Here is a 21,258-nt window from a genome sequence, read left to right as displayed (position 1 = left end):
GCCAAACCAAGTCAAATGATCTGATCCAGCAAACTTGCATGAAGCCCCCACATCCTCTGCAACATGCTCACAACTTACATGGCAGAGTTGGGAATGTTCCCTGTAGGGAAACATTTGAGAACGCTGGAAAGTTGCCATGTGTTTCTCTCTTGCTCCCAGCCCTACTCCTGTGCTTTTATGAGCAGCTGGACACTCAGAAAATGTGGCACAGAAATAAGAAGTATGGGAAAGTTTCAACTGCAAAATTTATTTGGGCTCCGGCTGTTGTTAAAGGCGCAGGAGCAAGGCCGGGGCAAAAGGTGGCAACCCGTTGTTTACTCCCTGGTCTCTGTCAGGTGCATCCCGCGGTTGCGCCATTTGCATGCCCCCCTTTATGCTAACGAGGCGCCATCGATCATCATTGAGGCGCAGTTGGCTAGGACCGTCTGGCCAATTAGCACTAAATTATGGCTTCCTGCTGTGCCAATATGTTTTCATATCTGGGCAATCCCATTCCATGTTCCCAATCATCCGTCATCATTGTCCCATTGTGACAGCGGTGTGCTGCTCTCCCGTCTTCTGGGGAGACTTCAGTCTCTCCTCCCACGCACCTCAGGATGGGAAGGAGACACGCACAGCAACACTGAATTAAGGCTGGGAGAGCAGATCTCTCTTGAGCGTCACTGTCTGCTCCCCCCCCCCCCACCAATGCACACCCGAATGTCTCCTGAACTCCATCTTACTTCCAAGTCCTGGGCTCATTCACTTAGGAAGGCTCAAAACAGAAATATACCAGAGACTAATTTAGCCTACTTTGAAAAGACCTTACAATACAGATCTAGAAGCAGAGGACCCCGAGAGCGGCGAAGGTATTTTTTGCCATCTCTGCGGTAGCATTCCCCAAACTTGGGGAATTTACTTTGGACCACAACTCCCATCAGCCCTTGCCACCAAGGCCATTTTAGACTACAGCTCCCATCAGCCCCAGCCAGCATGGCTATGCTGGGTGGTGCCGATGGGAGTTGGAGTCCCAAACATCAGAAGGGCAGCAGGTTGGGAAAGTCCCCTTACACTGTTCCTGTAAGGTAGGCCAATTTTCTTGTCAGCCTCCTATTGCTGCTGGACTGAGACACTTTCCCCTCCTGTGGTTTCCAGCAACTGACATTCAGAAGCATTACTGGCTTCAGCCATGGATGTGGAACATAGGTATCACGGACAGTAGCTCTCAATAGCCTTCTCCTCCACGGATTTGCCCAACACTCTTTTAAAGCCATCCAAGTCTGTGCTAGAAACTGAGATATGAAAGCTAGGTGCTAAATGGCACATTAAACCTAGGTGATGGGCGCAACAACGGAATGTCTAGGCGCGCTTTTTTATAACAATAATACAAAGCTGAAAATGAATGAACTGCAGCTAAAATATTATGTTTATTTTTCACATGGTCTAGTCCTTCCCCTGCCCACCCCCTAATATTCTTAAGTGGGTCTCTTCTCCAGTCTTCAGAGAGTAGCTGGAAGTAGGGAGGCAGAAAAAGGTCCTCCTTTCCTTCCATTCTGCAGTTTTAATCTGAAATCTTAGGCGCAGTCCTGCACCCAGGGCTCAGAAACTGCTAGCGCTAATGAAATTCTCTGTCGCAAAATGTGCCTAGAACAATGGGAGTTTCAAACACTGATCCAAGCTGGTGGCCATCACTGCCTCCTTTGGGAGCGAGTTCATTTTGCCCCTTTCTGAACTTTTTCCAACTCTGCACCATCCTTTTTGAGGTGAGGTGACCAGATCTGTACACAGAATTCAAAATATTTGCCCCCCCAAGTGTATTCTTCCTCAATTGTAGGAGGGAGGTAGGTGCCTATTAATGGTTTTATTTCTGTACATATCGTTTAAATATTGCATCCGCCAGCTTCACAAGTCACCTTGAGCTGCGAAGGAGGCAGGCTATAAAACACTAAGGAACAATGACTTATTAATTTACTTTGTTTTCAGCAAATACAAAAAGGAATGCAAGAAAGGAGTTCTGATCTAGCCAAGTACGTCCACAGCACTGCATCCGATAATAAATAAAACCCCATCCGTTTCATTTGCTGGATTAGTGATGTTCAGTCTAATCATTAGGCTTTGCTTTCTTCGTTTAGACGTTTGGATGAAGCAAATGAGCGTTATGGAGCCTGTGGACTGCGGCGGAAATACTGATTGCCAGTAAACGATGTGGACATAAAAACTCAAAGGACGGATGATGTGCAGACAGCTGAAGCGGCCTTAGGCCACGTCATAAGGACGTGTCAAAGGTCTCACCTTGTCCAGCATCCACAGCGGGGACCACCAGGCTTGGAGGCAACAGCAGCTGTTGCTTTCTGGCATGTGTCCCCCCCGAAAATGGAGGTTCCATTGAGCCATCATGGCTGTAAGGTAGATTTCCATCCACCACCACCACCCCATTATTAATTTGTCTCATTGGTTTTTTAAAGCCTTCTAAGCCAGCGCCTGTAATCCTGTGGCAGTGAATCTGTCATTATGTGAGGAAGGACTTCCTTTCATCTGCCCTGAATCACCTGCCAATCAATTTCACTGGCTGAGCCAGAGTTTTGAGAGAGGCGGAAAAACTCCTCTCTGACCGCTTTCTTTCATGCATGCATAATTTAATAAACCTCTGCCATGCCACCCCCTTTCGTTGCCTTTTTCACTAAAGTAAAAAAGCCACAGACAATCAGGCCTCTGATCCATCTAGTCTGAGGCTCCTGCGCTCTGACAGGCAGCGGCCTCAGAAGGCCTCTTCCCGCCACCTTAAGGAGCACCTCTCAAACAGGAGATTTGGCATTTTTTGCATAAAAGCATTTTGCTTGGTTTCTGTTTGTTATGTTGTTTTTGCTTTTAAATGAGATTTTGCATACTGCACAGGTATATATTTTATATTGGTTTGCAGTACAGAAATGAAATGAAATAAATACTAGAGATGTCATCGGCTTACTCTGGGACCTCAAGGAGGGGAAGAGGGGTCTGCCTAACAACTCTTAACACACTTTAACAAACTACACTTCTCATGTTTTTTCGGGTTTTTTTGTGTTTGTGTGGGGGAACCATGACTGTTTAAAGTGGGACCTTAGTGCTTTAAATGTATGGTGTCAATGTGGCCCTGCCACCCTTTTTGGACTTTATGGTATGATAAGGTATAATTTGGCTATTAACCCTTATGTGTTCAGTAAAAGAATACTAGAAATAATACAGTCGTACCTTGGAAGCCGAATGGAATTTGTTCCAGAAGTCTGTTCGACTTCCAAAGCATTCGGAAACCAAGGTGCAACTTCCGATTGGCTGCAGGAGGTTCCTGCTGCCAACCAGAAGCTGCAGAAGCCACGCCGGACATTCGGGTTCCAAAGAATGTTTGCAAACAGGAACACTTACTTCTGGGTTTGCGGCGTTCGGGAGCCAAAACATTCGACTCACAAGGCGTTCGTCAACCAAGGTACGACTGTACTAGGAATAATAGCAAGCTCCCTTATGCACCAGACCATTGGTCTATCCAGCTCAGTATTGCCTGTCTACACTGACTTGCAGCAATGGCTTGCCAGGGTTTCAGCCGAGTATGCGTGTGATTCTCTCAGACACACCTGGATATGCCACTGGGGACTGAACTTGGCACCGTCTGTGTGCAAAACTGCAGCTTTGTCGCTGGGCTACAGTCCTGCCTCAAATATCAAGGAACGGCAGAGAAATTCACCCCAGTCCTTTCCCAAACACACACAGCCCCATCAGGTCACTGTGGCATTCTCTGATGCAAAATGCCTCCACCTGTGGGGGCGGGGGGCAACCCTCAAGTGAAAAAATACAAATCAATTTTTGAAGGCGGTATAAATCCTAGGACAGGTCAGGGAGTGTCTGCGGGATTCATGGAGGGCAGGGGGAAGCCTGGAAAAGGGGGTTGTTTCTCCTCTTCTCCTTAGACAGACAATCTCTCCTTAAAGGCTCTCTGCTTTTAAAAACGAAAGATGGCAAAGGGGGGTGGGAGCCCAGACATCCATGCGATAAACGTTCCCCTAATCGCGTCAGAAGCAAAAAAGCTCCAGCAACAGCCTTCAGGCAGTTGCTCTGATTGGGGGAGCCAGATCTGCCAACCACTGGCAAAGACACCTGATGGGTTTTTGGGGGGGGGGGGGCGGAAGAGTGGAGAGAGCAGAGTCTGCCTTGGCTGGGAAAATAAGACAAAAGCCCAGACAGACTGTGTATGAGCTAGTTCGAAAGGAGCCTAACCCAAAGGGCTGGAAGAAAGGTCTTGCCCCCAACTTCCTTACAGTTGCTGATTTTATTTGTAACAGGAAAGAGGATAGATAAGAAGGAGGGGGGCAAAATAATTATTTCCCCTCTTCCACCCTTCCTATCGCACATCTTTCCCCATCCTCCTTCATGAGCAGCACCAGAAAGGAGCAGGAGGCAGGGGAGCAGGCCCCACAAACAAGGAGCTCGCTCCCACTTGCCTCCCATTGCTGGACTCCTGTCCTTAACACCTATTATTATTTTCATTTATATACCACCTTTTCATCCAAGGAGCCCAAGGTGGTGCACATGGTTCTCCCCCTCTTCATTTTATTCTCACAACAACCCTGTGAGGTAGGTTAGACCGTGAAGCAGTGAGTAGCCATCAAGGTAACCCAGTGAGCTTCATGGCCGAATGGGGATTTGAACCCTAGTTTCTCCCTGGTCCTAGTCCGACAGTCTAACTGCTATACCAAATCGGCTCTCTTTTCTTTCAGGGACCCTTGCATGTGGGACACAACTGGCCCACCCAGACATATACTTTGCCCCATTTTACTCCTGCTTTTGAAACTGTTTTCTGGTGGTGCCACTGCCCTCCCTCCCTAATGACAAGCAACTGGCCCCATGATTGCCTTGAGACCAGGCCGCTGCAATGTACTTGTATTGGGGGGCACAGGAGCATTGTATGTGTTGTGTGTGTGGGGGGGGGGGGTAAGAATTGTCTCATATGACTCTTGCGAAGCTGTGGCCAGTGAAGGAGGCAGTGATCCAGCACCCGGGTCAAATAACGTGCAATGCTGTTCTAGGTGGAGGACTCTTGGTCATTTGCAGAACACCTGCATTGCACGCAGATGGCCCCAGGTTCAATCCCCAATGGCACCTCCAGATAGGGCTTGGGGTGTCCCCTGCCTGAAACCCCGGAGAGCTGCTGTTGCCAGTCAGCACAGACAATACTGAGCTACATGGACCAATGTCCCAACTCTGTATAAGGCAGCTTCCGAAGCTCCTCTGTTGTGCTCCCATCTCTCTGGCTGCACTGTAATGAATCACAGCTGTGTGTGAGGGCACACAATCACACACACACACATGGATATTGTAGTTATTGATGGTGAAGGAAAGGCAGTTTCATTTCTACACCGCAGATTCCATCTCTGAGATCCAGCATTGGAAAAGGCGTCCCGGTGGGGGAGAAACGTCGTTCGGCTTACATTCTTAATGCTACTCTACCTCATTCACACTTCCCAAGGGAGTATGTGAACTGAAACACATCTGTCCTCCCAAAGTTGGAAATTCTTCTGAATTATGTGGTGTGGTTCATGTGCCAGAAATACGCATACAAAAATACATGCATATATTGGGAGGCAGCGTGCACAAAAATTGCATCTGTTACAACATACAAAAAATGCCTTAAATCAGGGGGGTTGGCTTACAAAGGTATGTATATTGGGCAGAACTGCATACAAAAATGTATGCACACTAAGATACTGACAAGATCTTCATGACAGCTTTAAAATGAATAAATAAATTGCAAACCGATGAGGACATATTGCGAAATGGATTTAAGACCGGAAAGATATAAGCCGAGATGGGCAGCTGTCTAGTCCTGCTGTGGAGCCTCACCCCATCCTATCATCCATCCATCCATCCATCTATCTATCTATCTATCTATCTATCTACCTACCTACCTACCTACCTACCTACCTACCTACCTACCTACCTACCGCATTTGTACCCAGCTTTTCAGCCAAAAAGGCAACCCAGAGTGGCTTACATAAAAACAAACAAGACATTTACTACCTGCAGGCTTACAATCTAAAAAACCCCCACACGCCGCAGAAGGGAAAAGAGACAAGGAGAGAAGAGGAAAACCAAAAACAAAACTTAGGGACCAATTTCCAGACTGTTGTTCCTATACTGAGCAGTTGGCACAGTTCAAAGGCAGGAGGTGCCTGATGGAACTGGGCCTCGGGCAAAGCTGATGAAATGAGCTCTATTTCCTCTCTATTCCGGTGAGGCAGTCTGAAGTAATGGCTGCCCCCAGATGACAGAGCTGTTTCTCTTGGCGGTGTCCCCCCCCCCAAATGGGGAAATGTCTTGCTATGATTCCGTATCACTAACAGGAATGGGGTGTGTGACTGCATTTGGAATAATGTGCACGGTTGAGGTCACCTGACCTCAAAAAGTATATTGTAGGGCTAGAGAAGGTGGAGACAAGGGCAAAGTTTTTCTCCTTCTCATATGACACTAGAACTCATGGACATCCAACAAAGTTGAGTGGGCAGACAAAACAAAGGCCTTCTTCACTCAGCACACGGTTAACCTATGGAACTCCTTCCCACAGGAGGCAGTGATGATGGCCACTGTAAGAACAAGATGCTGGACTAGATGGGCCCCTTTTGGCCTGATCCAGCAGGCTCGTCTTGCATTCTTATGGAGATGGGCCTCCAATTACTCTAGGCTTGAATTGCATGCAACACACTTTGGCAGGCAAATAAGCACACATCCATGCCTCGGCATGCTACCAGCGTCTCCTTTGTGACCCTTCCAGCTCTATCCGCCCCCAGCCCCCCCCCCAAGCCCCAAATTCTGCTGCTTTAACACTTTTTATAGCAACTGGGTAAGGCAGCAGTGAGAGCGTGTAAATTTCAAAAGACAGTTTCCCTTTCTGCCTGGAAGGCACCGGAGCGCAGCCAGGATTAGTGTCTGCGGATGCCGGCTTGGGTGCCTGCCAGCACCAGGGAAATCTTTGGCACTACAGTGGCTCAGATGAGGGAGAGGGAAGGAGGATCAAGTCACTCCCCAATGGCCAGCCAGTGGCTGCATGGTAGTTGTGGGAGGAAACAGGGCTGTGGGGAGGAAGATTGCTCCGTGCAAGCAAGCAACAAACTCAGCACCAGAGGAACAGGAAGTCCTTCTTCATGCAACAAAAAGAGAAACTATGGAACTCACTCCTGCAGGAGGCAGTCTGGATGGCTTTAAGAGAGGATTGGACCAATTCATGGAGGAGGAGGCTATCATGATGGCTATGCTCCGCCTACACAGTTGGAGGTTGGAGGCAGCAATACTTTTGAACACCACTTTCTGGAAGCCACAGGAAAGGAAAGGGGTCTTGTGGTTGGGTCCTACTTTTGGGTTTCCTACAGGCATCTGGTTGGCTACTGTGAGAACAGCATGCAGGACTAGAAGGGCCATTGGCCTGATAGCCAGCAGGCTCTTCTTAAGTTCTGACTGATGATGATGATGATGATAAATAGCTGTGTGCTAAAACCCCCAGGCTTCTCTTTAGGAGAGCCTCTCTCTTCAGCTTAGCTTCCCAGCGGATCAAGGCTTGCAGGGGGGCTATCAATAGCTGCTCCTCACAAAAGACTCTATCTATCTATCTATCTATCTATCTATCTATCATCTATCATATACCTACCTACCTACCTACCTACCTATCACAAAGATTCATTATCTTCCCATCTGTTTGGAGAGCTCTGTCACTGTTGCTCCAGCCGTGTGTTATTGATGGTGCTCTGCAATTGCTTGCAGGTGGTGCCAGAATTGGATCTGTAGGCGGATGGAAGGAACTAAAGCCCTAATGTATCATCTCTTGATAAAAATTGATCCCCTCCCCTTCTCCCGGTTGTTCTTTAATATTAGCCTGGAGTTCATTTTTTGCCCAGTTACAGAGCAAAGCCATTGACTGGTCAATGTATCATGAATCATTAGCCTGGCAAAGTGGGTGTGAGGCATGGGTGCTTCAGGGTGCTTTTGCCAGCTCGCTCTCACCAATTCCTGACAACCCAAAAGAGAATTGGGGTGAGCTCTCAAAGCCTTTACCTACAAAGTCCCTACAGCTTTACCCATAATGCAAAGGCATGGCAAGGAAGCTGAGTTAAATGAAATCAAACAAGCACAGAGCAACGTGTCTGGTCTCCTGGGTACGCAGGCTGAGACCCTACCTGCCCGCGGACTGTCTCACCAAGGTGGTGCATGCTCTGGTTATCTCCCGCTTGGACTACTGCAATGCGCTCTATGTGGGGCTACCTTTGAAGGTGACCCGGAAACTGCAATTAATCCAGAATGCGGCAGCTAGACTGGTGACTGGGAGTGGCCGCCGGGACCACATAACACCGGTCCTGAGAGATCTACATTGGCTCCCAGTACGTTTCCGAGCACAATTCAAAGTGTTGGTGCTGACCTTTAAAGCCCTAAATGGCCTCGGTCCTGTATACCTGAAGGAGCGTCTCCACCCCCATCATTCAGCCCGGACACTGAGATCCAGTGCCGAGGGCCTTCTGGCGGTTCCCTCACTGCGAGAAGCAAAGCTACAGGGAACCAGGCAGAGGGCCTTCTCAGTAGTGGCGCCCGCCCTGTGGAACGCCCTCCCATCACAGGTCAAGGAGATAAACAACTACCTGACATTCAGAAAATACCTGAAGGCAGCCCTTTTCAGGGAAGTTTTTTTACGTGTGATATTTTTGTATCTGATTTTTGTTGGAAGCCGCCCAGAGTGGCTGGGGAAATCCAGCCAGATGGGCGGGGTACAAATAATAAATTATTTTTATTATTATTATCAAGGCGTGCTTCCAGCCAACCAGTCAGACAAACTCTATCAAAGTTTCTTTCCTAAGAAGAAAGGCTGCAGTATTTGAAGACTAGGTGAGTGGATGTCCAATGAAGCTGAATGTTGGAAGATTCAGCATAGATAACAGTGCACAGTTAATGTATGGAACCAGGCCGCACAGGAGGCAGTGATGGCTTCCAGCTTAGATAGCTTTAAAAGAGGATTAGATAAATTCATGGAGAAGGCTATCGATGGCTACTAGCCAAAATGGCTCTGCTCTGCATCCATGGTCAGAGGCAGCAATGCTTCTGAATACCAGTTGCTGGAGGCCACGGGAAGGGAGAGGGCTCATGCGCTTGGGTCCTGCTTGCAGGCTTCCTATTGGGGCATCTGGTTGGCCACTGTGAGAACAGGATGCTGGCCTAGGTGGGCTACTGGCCTGATGCAGCAGGCTCACGTTATGTTCTTGTCTTAAAGCTGCCTCTTCCCTTCCCCCTTTAAGGTGGGCTAGGATGATTTATTTTAATATTAGCACACATATATCCTAAAGCATATAAAGAGCAAAGGGATTTGAGATGCATCCACCCCCTTATATTTTGATTAGGACTGTCACCCAATTAAATAAATCTTGGTCACAAGTTTAATTGATATGCTCTTAAATTTGCAGCTGAAGAAAATAGTTCCAGGGGAAAACCACTTTATTTTTGTTTGTTTTACTGTATGTGGGTGTTGCAGTTGGCACCATCTTTGAAGACACACACATGCACAGAGAAAAGGAAATCCTCTTCTAAGATGTTGTTTGCCATCTGCTTTTTTAAATATGTTATTTTATTTTTACCAAAAAAAATCAATTGGCTGCCTGATGAATTGGGAGGCAGTTTCTTCCCCGATCAAAATATTTTCCAATAGAACCGTCTGACTGATGTTCACCCAAAAATTGAGGCATTAATTTGCAAAGCTTAAAAGTGGAAAAGTAGAGATAAAATGGCAAATTCTAACGGAGGCATTTCCTCCTCCTCCTCTGTTTTCCACCACTTGCATTTGTTTCAATGGGGGCTTGCCAGGGTAATTTGCCCAGGGAACTGGGCCCTAAGAGAGGCTGAAATCTAAGGTCTTGCAACATCCATTTGTCTGACCTCGGATGTGAAGCAAACAGCAGCTCAAAGGCCACAAAGTTAAGGCGCTTCTGAGAGTCAGTGTGGTGTGCAGGGGTAGTCGCTAGAGTGTTGAACTAGGACCTGGGAAACCTGGGTTCAAATCCTCACTTGGCTATGAAGCTCACTGAGCCTCTCAGACTAACCTACCTCATAGGGTTGTCGTGAGGACTAAATATGGAGCGGGAGAACCACCATGTATGCCACCATGAGCTCCTTGGGAGGAAAAAAGGTGGGATACAAATGCAATAAATAAGTAAATATATAAAGGTATGCATTGTTTGTTTTGATTTTTTACCTTTGCAAGTTCTAGGAATTTCAGTGCAATGTACATTTTAAGAAAAGTACATTTTGAGAAATGTACCGTACGTTGTTAGATTGCTTTGTAGCACACCCAAAAAGACCAGAATTCTAGGAAATTCAGTGCAATGTACATTTTAAGAAAAGTACATTTTGAGAAATGTACCGTACATTGTTAGATTGCTTTGTAGCACACCAAAAAAGACCAGAATAAAAGCAAAGCTGGAACAGGATTTAGAGTTCCTACTTTACCCACAAGCACCCTTTGCTCTGACTGCAAGGAAAACACACTGGCTCAAAGGCTCCGCTGCCAAGCAACAGATCCATCCTGGGTCATCTTGAGCACGATTTCCCACAAGATGCAGTTTACTAACATCATGAGTTGCCAGTGTGGTGCCCATAGAGGACGTCTCTGGCCCCTGCAGGTCTCCCTGCTGCTGCTGCTAGAATCAGGTTTGAAAGAAGAATTCTGTTGCAGACAACAGAATTAGGTTGCAGTGTATACGTGTGTGTGTTTGTGTGTGTATAGGCTCATGGATCCAAAAGGGTTGGTAACCCCCGACCCACAGTATTAATGCACGATTGACGAAGGTTCTCTGGGTGGTTTGCATGATAAAGGGGGGGAGATAAAAATGGGAAATATAAAAAGGATAAGTACAGAGATAGGAAAAAGCAACCTGCAGAGAACAACATCAGACCAAAGGATCTAAAAGGACTAAAAGCTCACAGGGTGGGTGTCAGGCAAGCCTCTCTGGGGAATTCCGCAACCTGGGCACCGACAGTGAGAAGGCCCCCTTTTCCGAAAAGGCCAAGGGTCAGGAACACAGGGGAGTGGAGGGAATAAGCCAACAAACAGCCTGGAAGTATTCAACACCAAGTCCAAGACTAACTCCATTAGCTCAAGTGGCAGGTGAGGAGTTGCAGCAAATCATCCTCTAATCTAGCTTTCCCCAACCTGGTGCCCTCCAGATGTTCGGAATCACACTGCTGGCTGTGGCTGATGGGAGTTGTGGTCCAAAACAGTGGTGCTGGCTGGAGTCAGTGGGAATCAGTGGGATTCCAAAGTGGCCATGCTGGCTAGCTGGATTTCTCACAGGCATCGGGTTGGCCACTATGAGAACAGGATGCTGAACTAGATGCCCCTTTGGCCTGATCCTGCAGGCTGTCCTGTTCTTAGACTACGCCATGTTGGTTGAGGCTGATGGAAGTTTGCAGTCCCAAACATTTGGAGCGCAAGATATTGAGGACAGCTGCTCTAATCTGTCCTGAGTCCCAACAAAAGATGCAGGAACCCAAGAATGGTGCTCAAATGGGGAGGAAGCCTAGAGAGGGAGGTGGAATCTTTACAGACTCCCCCCGCCCCCAAATAAAACACAGGTATTTTATTTCTGGATGCCAGATTTGTGGGCCGACATACTTCCTGCAGGCGGAAGACAGGCCGCCTTCCACTTTAAAATGTCTCATCGGCACTGATTCTAACCGCAACAATGTGGGCTGGCCGGGCATTTATGATGTGGGCCATGCAGGTCCAACGTCCGTTCCAGGTGCCGCAAATCAGCACCAGCCGGCAGGATCGGCAAACAGCCTTTGCTATTTATTCAACACGCCATCCGTGCCAAGAGTGTTTATTTAACTGGGAGGCATTGATGAAGGGCACGGAGAGGTGGCAGGGACGGCAATTCCCGTTTCCGAAGCAATCATTTTCACGGAAGGGAAAAGGGAGGCTGTTGAGATGCACACGCTGAATATTCAGCAGCCCGCCCACAAGGCGGCTGAATTTGGGAAGCCGATGTGACCTGACGCTCGGGGAGGAATTAGCAAGCTGTGTCAGATCGGCACGGTTCAACGCAACAGAAATGCCACGAAGCATCAAGAAGCATCGCCTGGGGGCCGCCAGCTGGACACGTCACCCCTCCTGCCTCCACCTCCCGCAGCAGGTGAACTGTAAGGGGGTGGCCGTGACACAGCGTCTCCTACAATCAGCCTCAGAATGAGATCTGGAGAGCCCAGCAAAGCTGGACAAAGCCGTGAGGGGTGTAAGCAATGCAACTCCTTGCACACAGAAAACAAGCACGTCAAGAAGATGGCTAGGCTGGGCTTTTCCTCTCTCTGACATGCTAGGATTCTCATGTGCAGGGATTTTTTTTAACTGCATAGCACAGCATTCTGTCAGCTCCCATGCCTATGGCATTGTCTAAATCACTATAGCAGAAAACCTCTTATGAAGATGAGCCCTACTGGATTAGCCCAAGGGTCCATCAAGCCCAGCAGTTAGTTGCCCACAGTGGCCAGCTAGATGCTTTCCAGCTAGAAAATCCAAACACAGGGCGGGAAGGCAACAAGTCCCTGCTGCTGCCGGGCAAGATGTGTTCCCCTGTTATTTAGAGATACACTGCCTCTGAATAGGGAGGTTCCATTTAGGTACTATGGCCAATAGATGCTGACAGGCATCCTGCCAGACACCGATGTCTCTGATCCAACTGCCATGTGGAAATTTAGTATCAGCAGGAAGGAATTAAAAACACCTAAACAATGGAAGTAATGACACAGCCTTCGCCAACCTGGGGCCTTCCAGATGTTTTGGACTACAAGTCCCATCAGCCACAGCCACCATACGACCACGCTGGTTGGGGCTGATGGGACCTGTAGTCCAAACATAGGCTGGATGGCCACCCAGCAGGGTTTATTTAGCTGTGATTCCTGCCTTGGACTAGATGACCCTTGGGGCCCCTTCCAACTGTACTATTCTATGATTCTATGCCAAGCGTGGATGGCAGCTCCCCCCCACCCTCGGCCCACCGATGAGCTGAACCTCAAATGCCTTTTCCTGCCTTGAGGTACCTTGGCTGATGCAAGGAGAGCTCTGGCTCAGCACCGCTAACCACCTCCTCCCCTTAATGCCACCTGGCAGCAGCTGAGGAGCCCGGCTCTGTTGTGCCAGGGAGCCTCCATCGTCTCCTTTTCCTACAAGCAGCCAAGTAGCTGCAAGGGCCTCAGCAAACCGAGAAGTGACATCCCCACGTGCACCGGGGTGGTGAGACAGAGGCCGTGGTCGATGTGTGAGATGAGAACGGACAAACAAAGCGAAGGACCCACAGACTGGTGGTTTTTCTAGAGTGAAAATGGACTGCTGATTAAACCAGTCTGGGAATTGCGGCTCTGGGAGGGGAACAGGGGAGTCTCCCAAGAGCTCTGAGCATCCTCAGCAAACTGTAGCTCCCAGAATTCTTTGGGGGAAGCCATGACTGTTTCAAGTGGTATCACAGCACTTTAAATGTATGGGGCAAATGTGGCATAGGTTTCCTGACTCTAGTTGACGAGTGCTTGCCTGTGTCATTTTCTTAGACCCTGCTGATGACTGTCACAAAGCCAAGGTAGGCCCCAGGCCTGAGGCCTCCTCCACCACCGCCTCCCCAGATTCTGTTCATGATGCTAACAGGAGAGAGGGTGGAGCAAGCAAGCAAGCTTAGCCAGTGGTGGTGTAGTGGTTAGAGCGTTGGACTATGACCTGGGAGACCAGGGTTTGAATCCTGACTCAGCCATGAAGCTCACTGGCTGTGACCTTGGGCCAGTCACTCCCTCTCAGTGTAAGCAACCTACCTCCTAGGGTTGTTATGAGAATAAAATGAAGAGACGCACACTACCATGAGCTCCTGGGAGGAAAGGTGGGATATAAATGTAGTACGTAAGTAAATAAATAAGGACACTGACCCCCGAAGCAGGAGGCCACACACAGTTGGACATTTGCTGGGAGGGCCACGCTGCAAGAAGGCCCATTGCCTTGACAATACTGCTCTTCCCCACATTGCACAAAGCACTCTGAGGTTTCTCCATTTCCCACACCCCGCCTCTTAAGGGATATGAGTGACCTGCCTGAAGCCCTCTCAAATTCTGCAGCCAGCGCAGTCGACAAGTAAGATAATACATGATGGCTCACCCACAAAACAGGTGGCTTTTGGTGTATTTGTGGCCTGCCCAGGGTTGAAAATCCAGGCACAAGCATGCAACAAAATGGGATGTGGACCCTGTGGCTTCCCCCTCCACTGTAAACCGCATGAAAAGCCTCACAGCAGGTTTCCTGGGACAGAAAGCCCAGACAAGCAGATGTCCTCATGCCGTGGTGCCCTGCCAGTCAGCAACAACACCTCCCAGTGCAGACAAGCATATGGCAGGCGGCTGGTCCTCCCCTGGCACTGAGGCACCGTATGGCATCACTGCAAGGGAACCAGCCCTGCCGATGTCATCCGATACCAGCCCAGAGGACGGGGATCATCTGGCTGCTTTGTCCCCCTGTGGAGTGAAGAAGGTCAGGGGAAGGGGAGGTCTTAACAAGGGCAGCGATACTGCAGGCTGGCAGACTCTGAACAAGCTGGATGCGCCTTTGCCAACCTGGTGTCCTCCGGATGTTTATGAACTACAACTCCCATCAGCCTCAGCCAGCATGGCTGCAGGAGTCATCGTCCAAATCATCAGGAGGGCAGCGGGTGGATGCAGTATCCTCTGTAACAACCAAGGCTCAGCAAAACAAGCCTTCGATCTGAGATGCCAACACTCAAAATCCTGCCTCACTGCGTCACTCTTTCTTGTCTCTCTCCCTGCGCCTTGAGTCGTCAAATTTTTTCTTCGTTTAGGCCACTTCTGTGCCACTTAATGTATGAAAAATATTTCTAAGCAGTGTACATGAAACTAAAGCAACGACAGACAATTTAACAACTACTTTTACAAATATACAGAGCTACATATAAAAATGTTACATTGATACATGAGGAAAAACAGGAAGCTGTCAGATCTGCAGGTTGGGGACTGGATGCTCTTTGAAAACATGGGTGCCTACAGAGCAGCTGCCGCTTCTACTTTCAATGGACTCCAGAGGCCAACCATACACAATGTAATGTCAAGGCCAGCATGGCAATTGATGCCACGGATAAAGGAGCAAGGTTTTGAAGTTGAAGTGGAAGAGCAAGGATGTCACTTTGCCACTCTCACTAGCCTGGGAAAGTGGGATTGAACACTATCTGGCAGCTTCTACTTCAGCTAGCACTGATAGATAATAGTTTTGGCTAACATGCAATTTTAGGAATAGAGTCTTAGGGCTTTGGGGACCATTAATTTAATCCTTGCTAGAATTTTAAAATGTTTTGAACAGCCAAGGTGGTGTAAATGTAATGGAATAGAATAGAATAGACAACTAGCAGCTGGAGGAGGAGAGGGCAGAGAGCTGTGAGTGAGGGGGGGCCCTTTTCCCAACCTCTGGACCCCCAGGGAAACTCAAGAAACCTGCTGTAGGGTGTAAAATTATTTAAAAGAGTATTTTTAATAAAGGGGAAGTGGGTTTGGTGGTGGGTTAAGATGGTAAAGATATGCATTACGTATTATGTACAATGTATTATAATGCAAAATAAAAGAAAGAAAGAAAGGAAAAAGAAAACCCTGCCGTACCTGGAACTGGGTGTGAAGGGCACAGCTGAATGGGGCACAGCTGTGGGCAGCCTGAGGAAGTACCACCCACCTTGGACCTGCCCATAAAAACCATGTCCAGAGTGAGAGATTAGGGTGATGTCGGCTGTTTCCAGGAACTCTTATCGCTGTGAAATCTTGTGGGTGAGCTGAGAGTTTGTTAGGCCCTGGGCTGGAACCCGGAGGCTGAGAGGTGTGTCAGAAGGAAAACGAATAGATATTGAATTATATATATTAATAACTTTGTATTAATGTAACATATGTTTTTATATTTTGTTTAAGTTGCCTGTTGTTGCTTCAGTTTTTTGTACACAGTTTAGAGGTATTTTTAACATATTAAGTGTTATAGAAATCAAAATAATCCATCCATCCATCAATCCATCAAGTCAGTCCATTGGTTCGCCCAGCTCAGTAATGTCCACATTGACTTGCAGCAGCTCTCTAGGTTTTCAGGCAGGGAATCTCTCCCAAGGAAACCATGATTTGGTTAAAGATCAGAAAATGTGTGTTTGTAACAGCATTAAAAATATTTATAAAAAGAAGAATGTAAGAACAAGCCGAAGAGTCCAATGCAATGCACACTTACCATTGCTTTTAAACTTGTGAAACTGTAGTAACTTACCACATAGAATCTTGGGAGTTATAGTATGCAGAGGATATTTAGTGTCTTTCATAAAACTAGTCCCCAGAATTTCCCTAGGGAAACCAAATGGCATAGGAATCCTATGGATGCATGTCTATTCAGAAGTAAGTCACAGAGACTTCAGTGAGACTTATTCTCAGGTATCGGTGCATGGGAATGCAGCCTTAAACTGATCTATATCTGTAGTGTGCAGACACTCAAACTGCATGGATGAGGAAGTATTTATACAGTGGCTGCCAAAATTAATCTTTACATGCATCCCCTGCCCCACATAGATAAATAAAAGCACATGTTATAAGGAGAAACACCAACCGGTCAGCTGCCCCTAGCACAAGTCTCAGCCTTGGCAAACAACAAAATCTGAAAGCACATGAGCCTGGAGGCCCTTTCCTACCTTGACCCCGCGGATCCGGAACTCAGCCAGGGCGCGGCTCATCTTGGAAGCTGCCGTGGTGTGGTCTTTGCCGTGAGCAATGACTTTCACCAGGAGGGAGTCGTAGTGTGGAGAGATGATGGCCCCCTGAAAGGCGGAGGCACTGTCCAGTCGGATCCCCATGCCCTCGCCACTCCGGAAAACCTAGAGGAGGAGAGGTCCACAAGGTCAAGAGTCTCCCTGGGAAAATAACACACAGCGTTTCATTGATGATCAATTGAATGCACACTAGTTGACTGCAGGCTTCCACATCTGTGGCTATTCTTGGATTTAGTCATGATTTTGATGCTGAATTTCCTGGCTCAAAGATATGAATTGTAGCAGCTAGAAATGCTCCTCTGAAATATGAGGTGAGCATTACAGGCCCCCAAAGGTCTTCCCTTTAAAGTTTCAAAAGAGATATCTTAATATTACAGCTCAGACAAGTGGCATTCAGAAGCATTGCTGCCTCCAGCTGTCGAGGCAGAGCAGAGCCATCATGGATAGCAGCCATCAGCAGTCCTCCCTCCACGACTTTGTCTAATCCTCTTTTAAAGCCATCTTCTTCTCCTTAATTAAATTTGTTAGTCGCTTTAACTTGCACAAGACAACCTGCCCCCTGCCCAGCTGGATTTAGGCTTGGTGAGGCCCTAAGCTACTGAATGCAATGGGGCCCTTTATAATGTCACAAATTGTGGCTGATTTTTTTGTGTTGAATATATGCTATATGGTAATTTATGGACCTACCAAGTATCTAAAGCCATTTTCACATAACAAAATATGTATTTTATCAAAGTAATTGTTGAACCGAAATACAATTTTAGGGAGCAGGCGGGGCCCATTACTTACATCATAGGAGCCTACACAACACAAAACACTGTTGCTGTATGTAGGTTTTATTTCATTTGTTTTTTATCTTATATTTTGGAAATATACACCCAGGTTTTTTTTTCATTTATTTTTTTGGGGCCCCCCCAAGAGAGTGGGGCCCTAAGCTATAGCTTGTTTAGCTTATATGTAAATCTGGCAGTGCCCCCCTCCCACAATATATATATATTAAAACCAGGGGGGAGGAATACATTTAAAATATCCCACTCCCTTCTGAAAGGCCACAGATAGTTAGAGGCCGAAGATCTGGTTGCAGAGGAGTTTTTGCCTGGTGCCTAAAGATATATAATGATGGTGTCAGGCGAGCCTCCCTGGGGACAGCATTTCAAAAGTATTAATCTTACATTAATACTACTTATTGCTTTTGTGTTTGCTTCTTCTAATACCCTCCCATTCCCGGAAGAATAAGCTGCCAGTTTCCTTCTGGAAAAGGTCCTGGCAAGGAAGGATGGCAGCAGCAGGAGCAGAAGAGGGGAGAGAGAGGCAGAGAAGACAAGTCCAGAGTTCTATAGCTATTTTCACACACACACACACACACACAGAGAGAGAGAGAGAGAGAGAGAGAGAGAGAGAGAGAGAGAGAGCGAGACGTGCTTCAAGAGGATGCAATCTCCATTGTTCGCAGCATTCCTCCTGCACTTTGGTCTGCAAGAAGCTTAAGCTGATGTGACAAGGCCCTTCGGAGGCATGCAGTGCAACGTACAACGTGCCAGCTTGTGTAACATCACTGGACTTTCAAAATCAGGCCCTGGGAACTGCTTCTTACGGAGATGGCTACTTGGGCACAAGACTGGACACTAGCTTACTCTGCATGCCTGCAATCATACAGAACAACAGAACCTGGCTTTAAGCAAAATATATGAATACAGCTCTGAAAGTCCACACCTTCTTCATTTTTTTTTAAAAAAAGCAATCAAGTAAGCTTCTAGTCCTCAGGGTGGTAGGCAACATGATTTACGAGAAGCTGAACCTAAACCAGGTGTTCCAAGAAATACTCAGGCCTGAACTCTGGCGAATTTCTAGAGAAAGCAAGTTCTACTTCAGTGGGGAAGCCAGCGACAAGTCCATCTCTGAACACTGTCTCCCCCTGGATGGCTTTGGTGCCCCGTATTCGCCTAATGGAGCAATGTTTCCATTTTGCTATTGTTTGAACAGAACGAAAAGGTTCCAACCAAAACTATTTTATACATTTCACTGTTTGTCATGGCAAAACATTAAGTAAATAAATTATGCAATTAATTACATTATTCCACAGCATTCACTTCAATGCAAAGGAACCATGATGCAAATAAAAAAACAATCAATTTTGCACCATCATATACTCTTTGCAGCCTGAATAATATAGTTATTATCATTTCTGTTTGCTGGATTAATGTCCGTTCTGGAGACAGGACTAATAAGCAAACATTGGCAATTTTAACCGCTCTCTTTTTCATTGGAATTCTCTGACATTCTTACTTGGTTTTCCGTAGGACTATGTTGCCCACAAATCCCTCGTGGCAGAAAGTGAGTCACGTGTGTGTGTTGTAAGACAAGGCAAAATGGACCCTAAGCTTATAGACTGGTTGATCGTTTTTGTAACCCATCAAGGAGCTACAGGTACATTTCCCAATTTTATTGTTGCAGCAATCCTGTGAGGTGTGTTAGGCTGAGAGACAGTGACTAGCTGGTCACTCAGCTGCCTACATTGCCAAGCAGAGATTGGAACCCAGGACTCCCCTATCCCATTAAGGACATCCGTAGGGTTTTTAAAGCTATCTGCCTTCAAGGAATACTTTCTAAGCAGATACATTTGCCAGTGCTTAGATTGTTGTTGTTCAGTCGTTCAGTCATGTCCGACTCTTTGTGACCCCATGGACCAGAGCACGCCAGGCACGCCTATCTTTCACTGCCTCCCGCAGTTTGGCCAAACTCATGCCAGTCGCTTCGAGAACACTGTCCAACCATCTCATCCTCTGTCGTCCCCTTCTCCTTGTGCCCTCCATCTTTCCCAACATCAGGGTCTTTTCTAGGGAGTCTTCTCTTCTCATGAGGTGGCCAAAGTACTGGAGCCTCAACTTCAGGATCTGAGCACTCAGGGCTGATTTCTTTAAGGATGGATAAGTTTGATCTTTTTGCAGTCCATGGGACAGCATAATTCAAAAGCATCAATTCTTCGGCGATCAGTCTTCTTAGATAGATAAGTGCTTAGATAAACTTTATTCGCATTAGCCAATGGCCATAGCAACAATAAAATGTAACAATGTATACAGAAAGGGAAAATTGATATAAAAACACATTTTAAAATCCTTAATTATCCATCAGTTAATGGCCCTTATTCTACCTGCCCCTGCTATAAACCTAGCAACCTTAGCTGTTATCTGGTAATTTTGGTCTGATAGAAGGAAGGGCATTGTGGCCGTGGTTGAGCGCCCTGGGATGGTTAGTAGGAGAGGGGTGATGATCTCATTCCTCAGATCTTTGTAAAGGGTACAGGACAGGAGGACGTGTGTACATTTGCCAGAGGTTAGGGCCTATGTCAATTGTTCCCACCTCTGAGTACAGTATTGCTACAACCCAGCGTCCTCTAAAGGTGGTGGGACTCCAACTCCCACCAACCCCAGCTGTGTTGGAGTCAAAAATGGCTGTGCTGGCTGGGGCTGATGGGAGTTGGAGTCCAAAACAGCCATACTGGCCGGGGGTTGATAGGAGTTGGGAGTCCAAACATCTGGAGCACACTGACTAGTGAAAGGTTGAATTAGAATTTTGAAAATCTCTGTTCTACTCTGCACTGGGTCACCAGTACAATGCCTGACATACCACTAACACCAGATCAAAAGATGCAACAGCAAAAAGGGTGAATGCTATATTCTGTGATACTTAATTGGCCTTATGAAGAAAAAAGCAATCAAGACAATCTCTGAACTCTGCTGCTTCATTCTCACAAGGTCCTTGACAGGTTCAGGAAGCTGAGCTCTGAGCCCCGCGCTGCTCTGATTGAGATTCAACCCAAGAGGCGTGTCATGAAAAATGTGAGAGTTATGTCTCTCCAGAGGCTGTGGAGGGACCAAAACATCTTTCTGGATCTCTCTGTCTCTTCCCCCTTTTCTTATTTAAACAGAAGGGGGAATTTGTTATCAGAGGAAATCAGGAGACTGGTAAATGGCCTTGCTGGCAGCCAGAATAAATCACACCCCGGCAACCTCGATCCTTCCCCTCCAACTAATGAAGCCAATAAATCAGTCGTGCAAACTGGAGCAGGACCCGAGTTTTGCTTACAAATTCTCTCTAATGGGGCTCCGTGGCAGATTAGGATTAAGAGGGTCTCCTGTCTTGTGAAGACAGAGAGCTTCTCACCGTGGAAGGGTTTGCACAAGGCCACTTTGCCCCATTTAGAATAACAGAATCATCGATTGTAGAGTTGGAAGGGAACCCAAGGGTCATCTAGTCCAACCCCCTGCCTAAGTGCAGAACCTTATTGTCCCTATTGAAATTCATATTTTTTTTAGTTTGGGCCCAGGTCTCCAATATCTTAAGGTCATTCTGAATCTTGATTCTATCTTCTGCAGCATTAGCGACCCCTCCCAGTTTGGTGTCATCTGTGAATTTCATAAACATCACCTCAATTCCTTCATTCAATTAGTTTATA

At 47.1% G+C, this 21,258-nt stretch overlaps 1 protein-coding gene across 3 annotated transcripts in view; it reads right to left on the bottom strand.

The window, feature by feature from the left end:
* Positions 1–21,258, bottom strand: part of PC (pyruvate carboxylase) — a 252,297-nt gene that overhangs the window by 60,474 nt on the left and 170,565 nt on the right. For all 3 annotated transcript variants that reach the window (XM_033174390.1, XM_033174391.1, XM_033174389.1), the window contains one exon: positions 16,725–16,907. In XM_033174390.1, coding sequence (XP_033030281.1) covers positions 16,725–16,907 — 183 coding nt within the window. The remainder of the gene's footprint in view (positions 1–16,724; positions 16,908–21,258) is intronic.

Source organism: Lacerta agilis, chromosome 17 (genome assembly GCF_009819535.1).
Source record: "Lacerta agilis isolate rLacAgi1 chromosome 17, rLacAgi1.pri, whole genome shotgun sequence".
Lineage (NCBI taxonomy): Eukaryota > Metazoa > Chordata > Lepidosauria > Squamata > Lacertidae > Lacerta > Lacerta agilis.
This window is presented reverse-complemented; position numbering and strand designations above follow the sequence as displayed.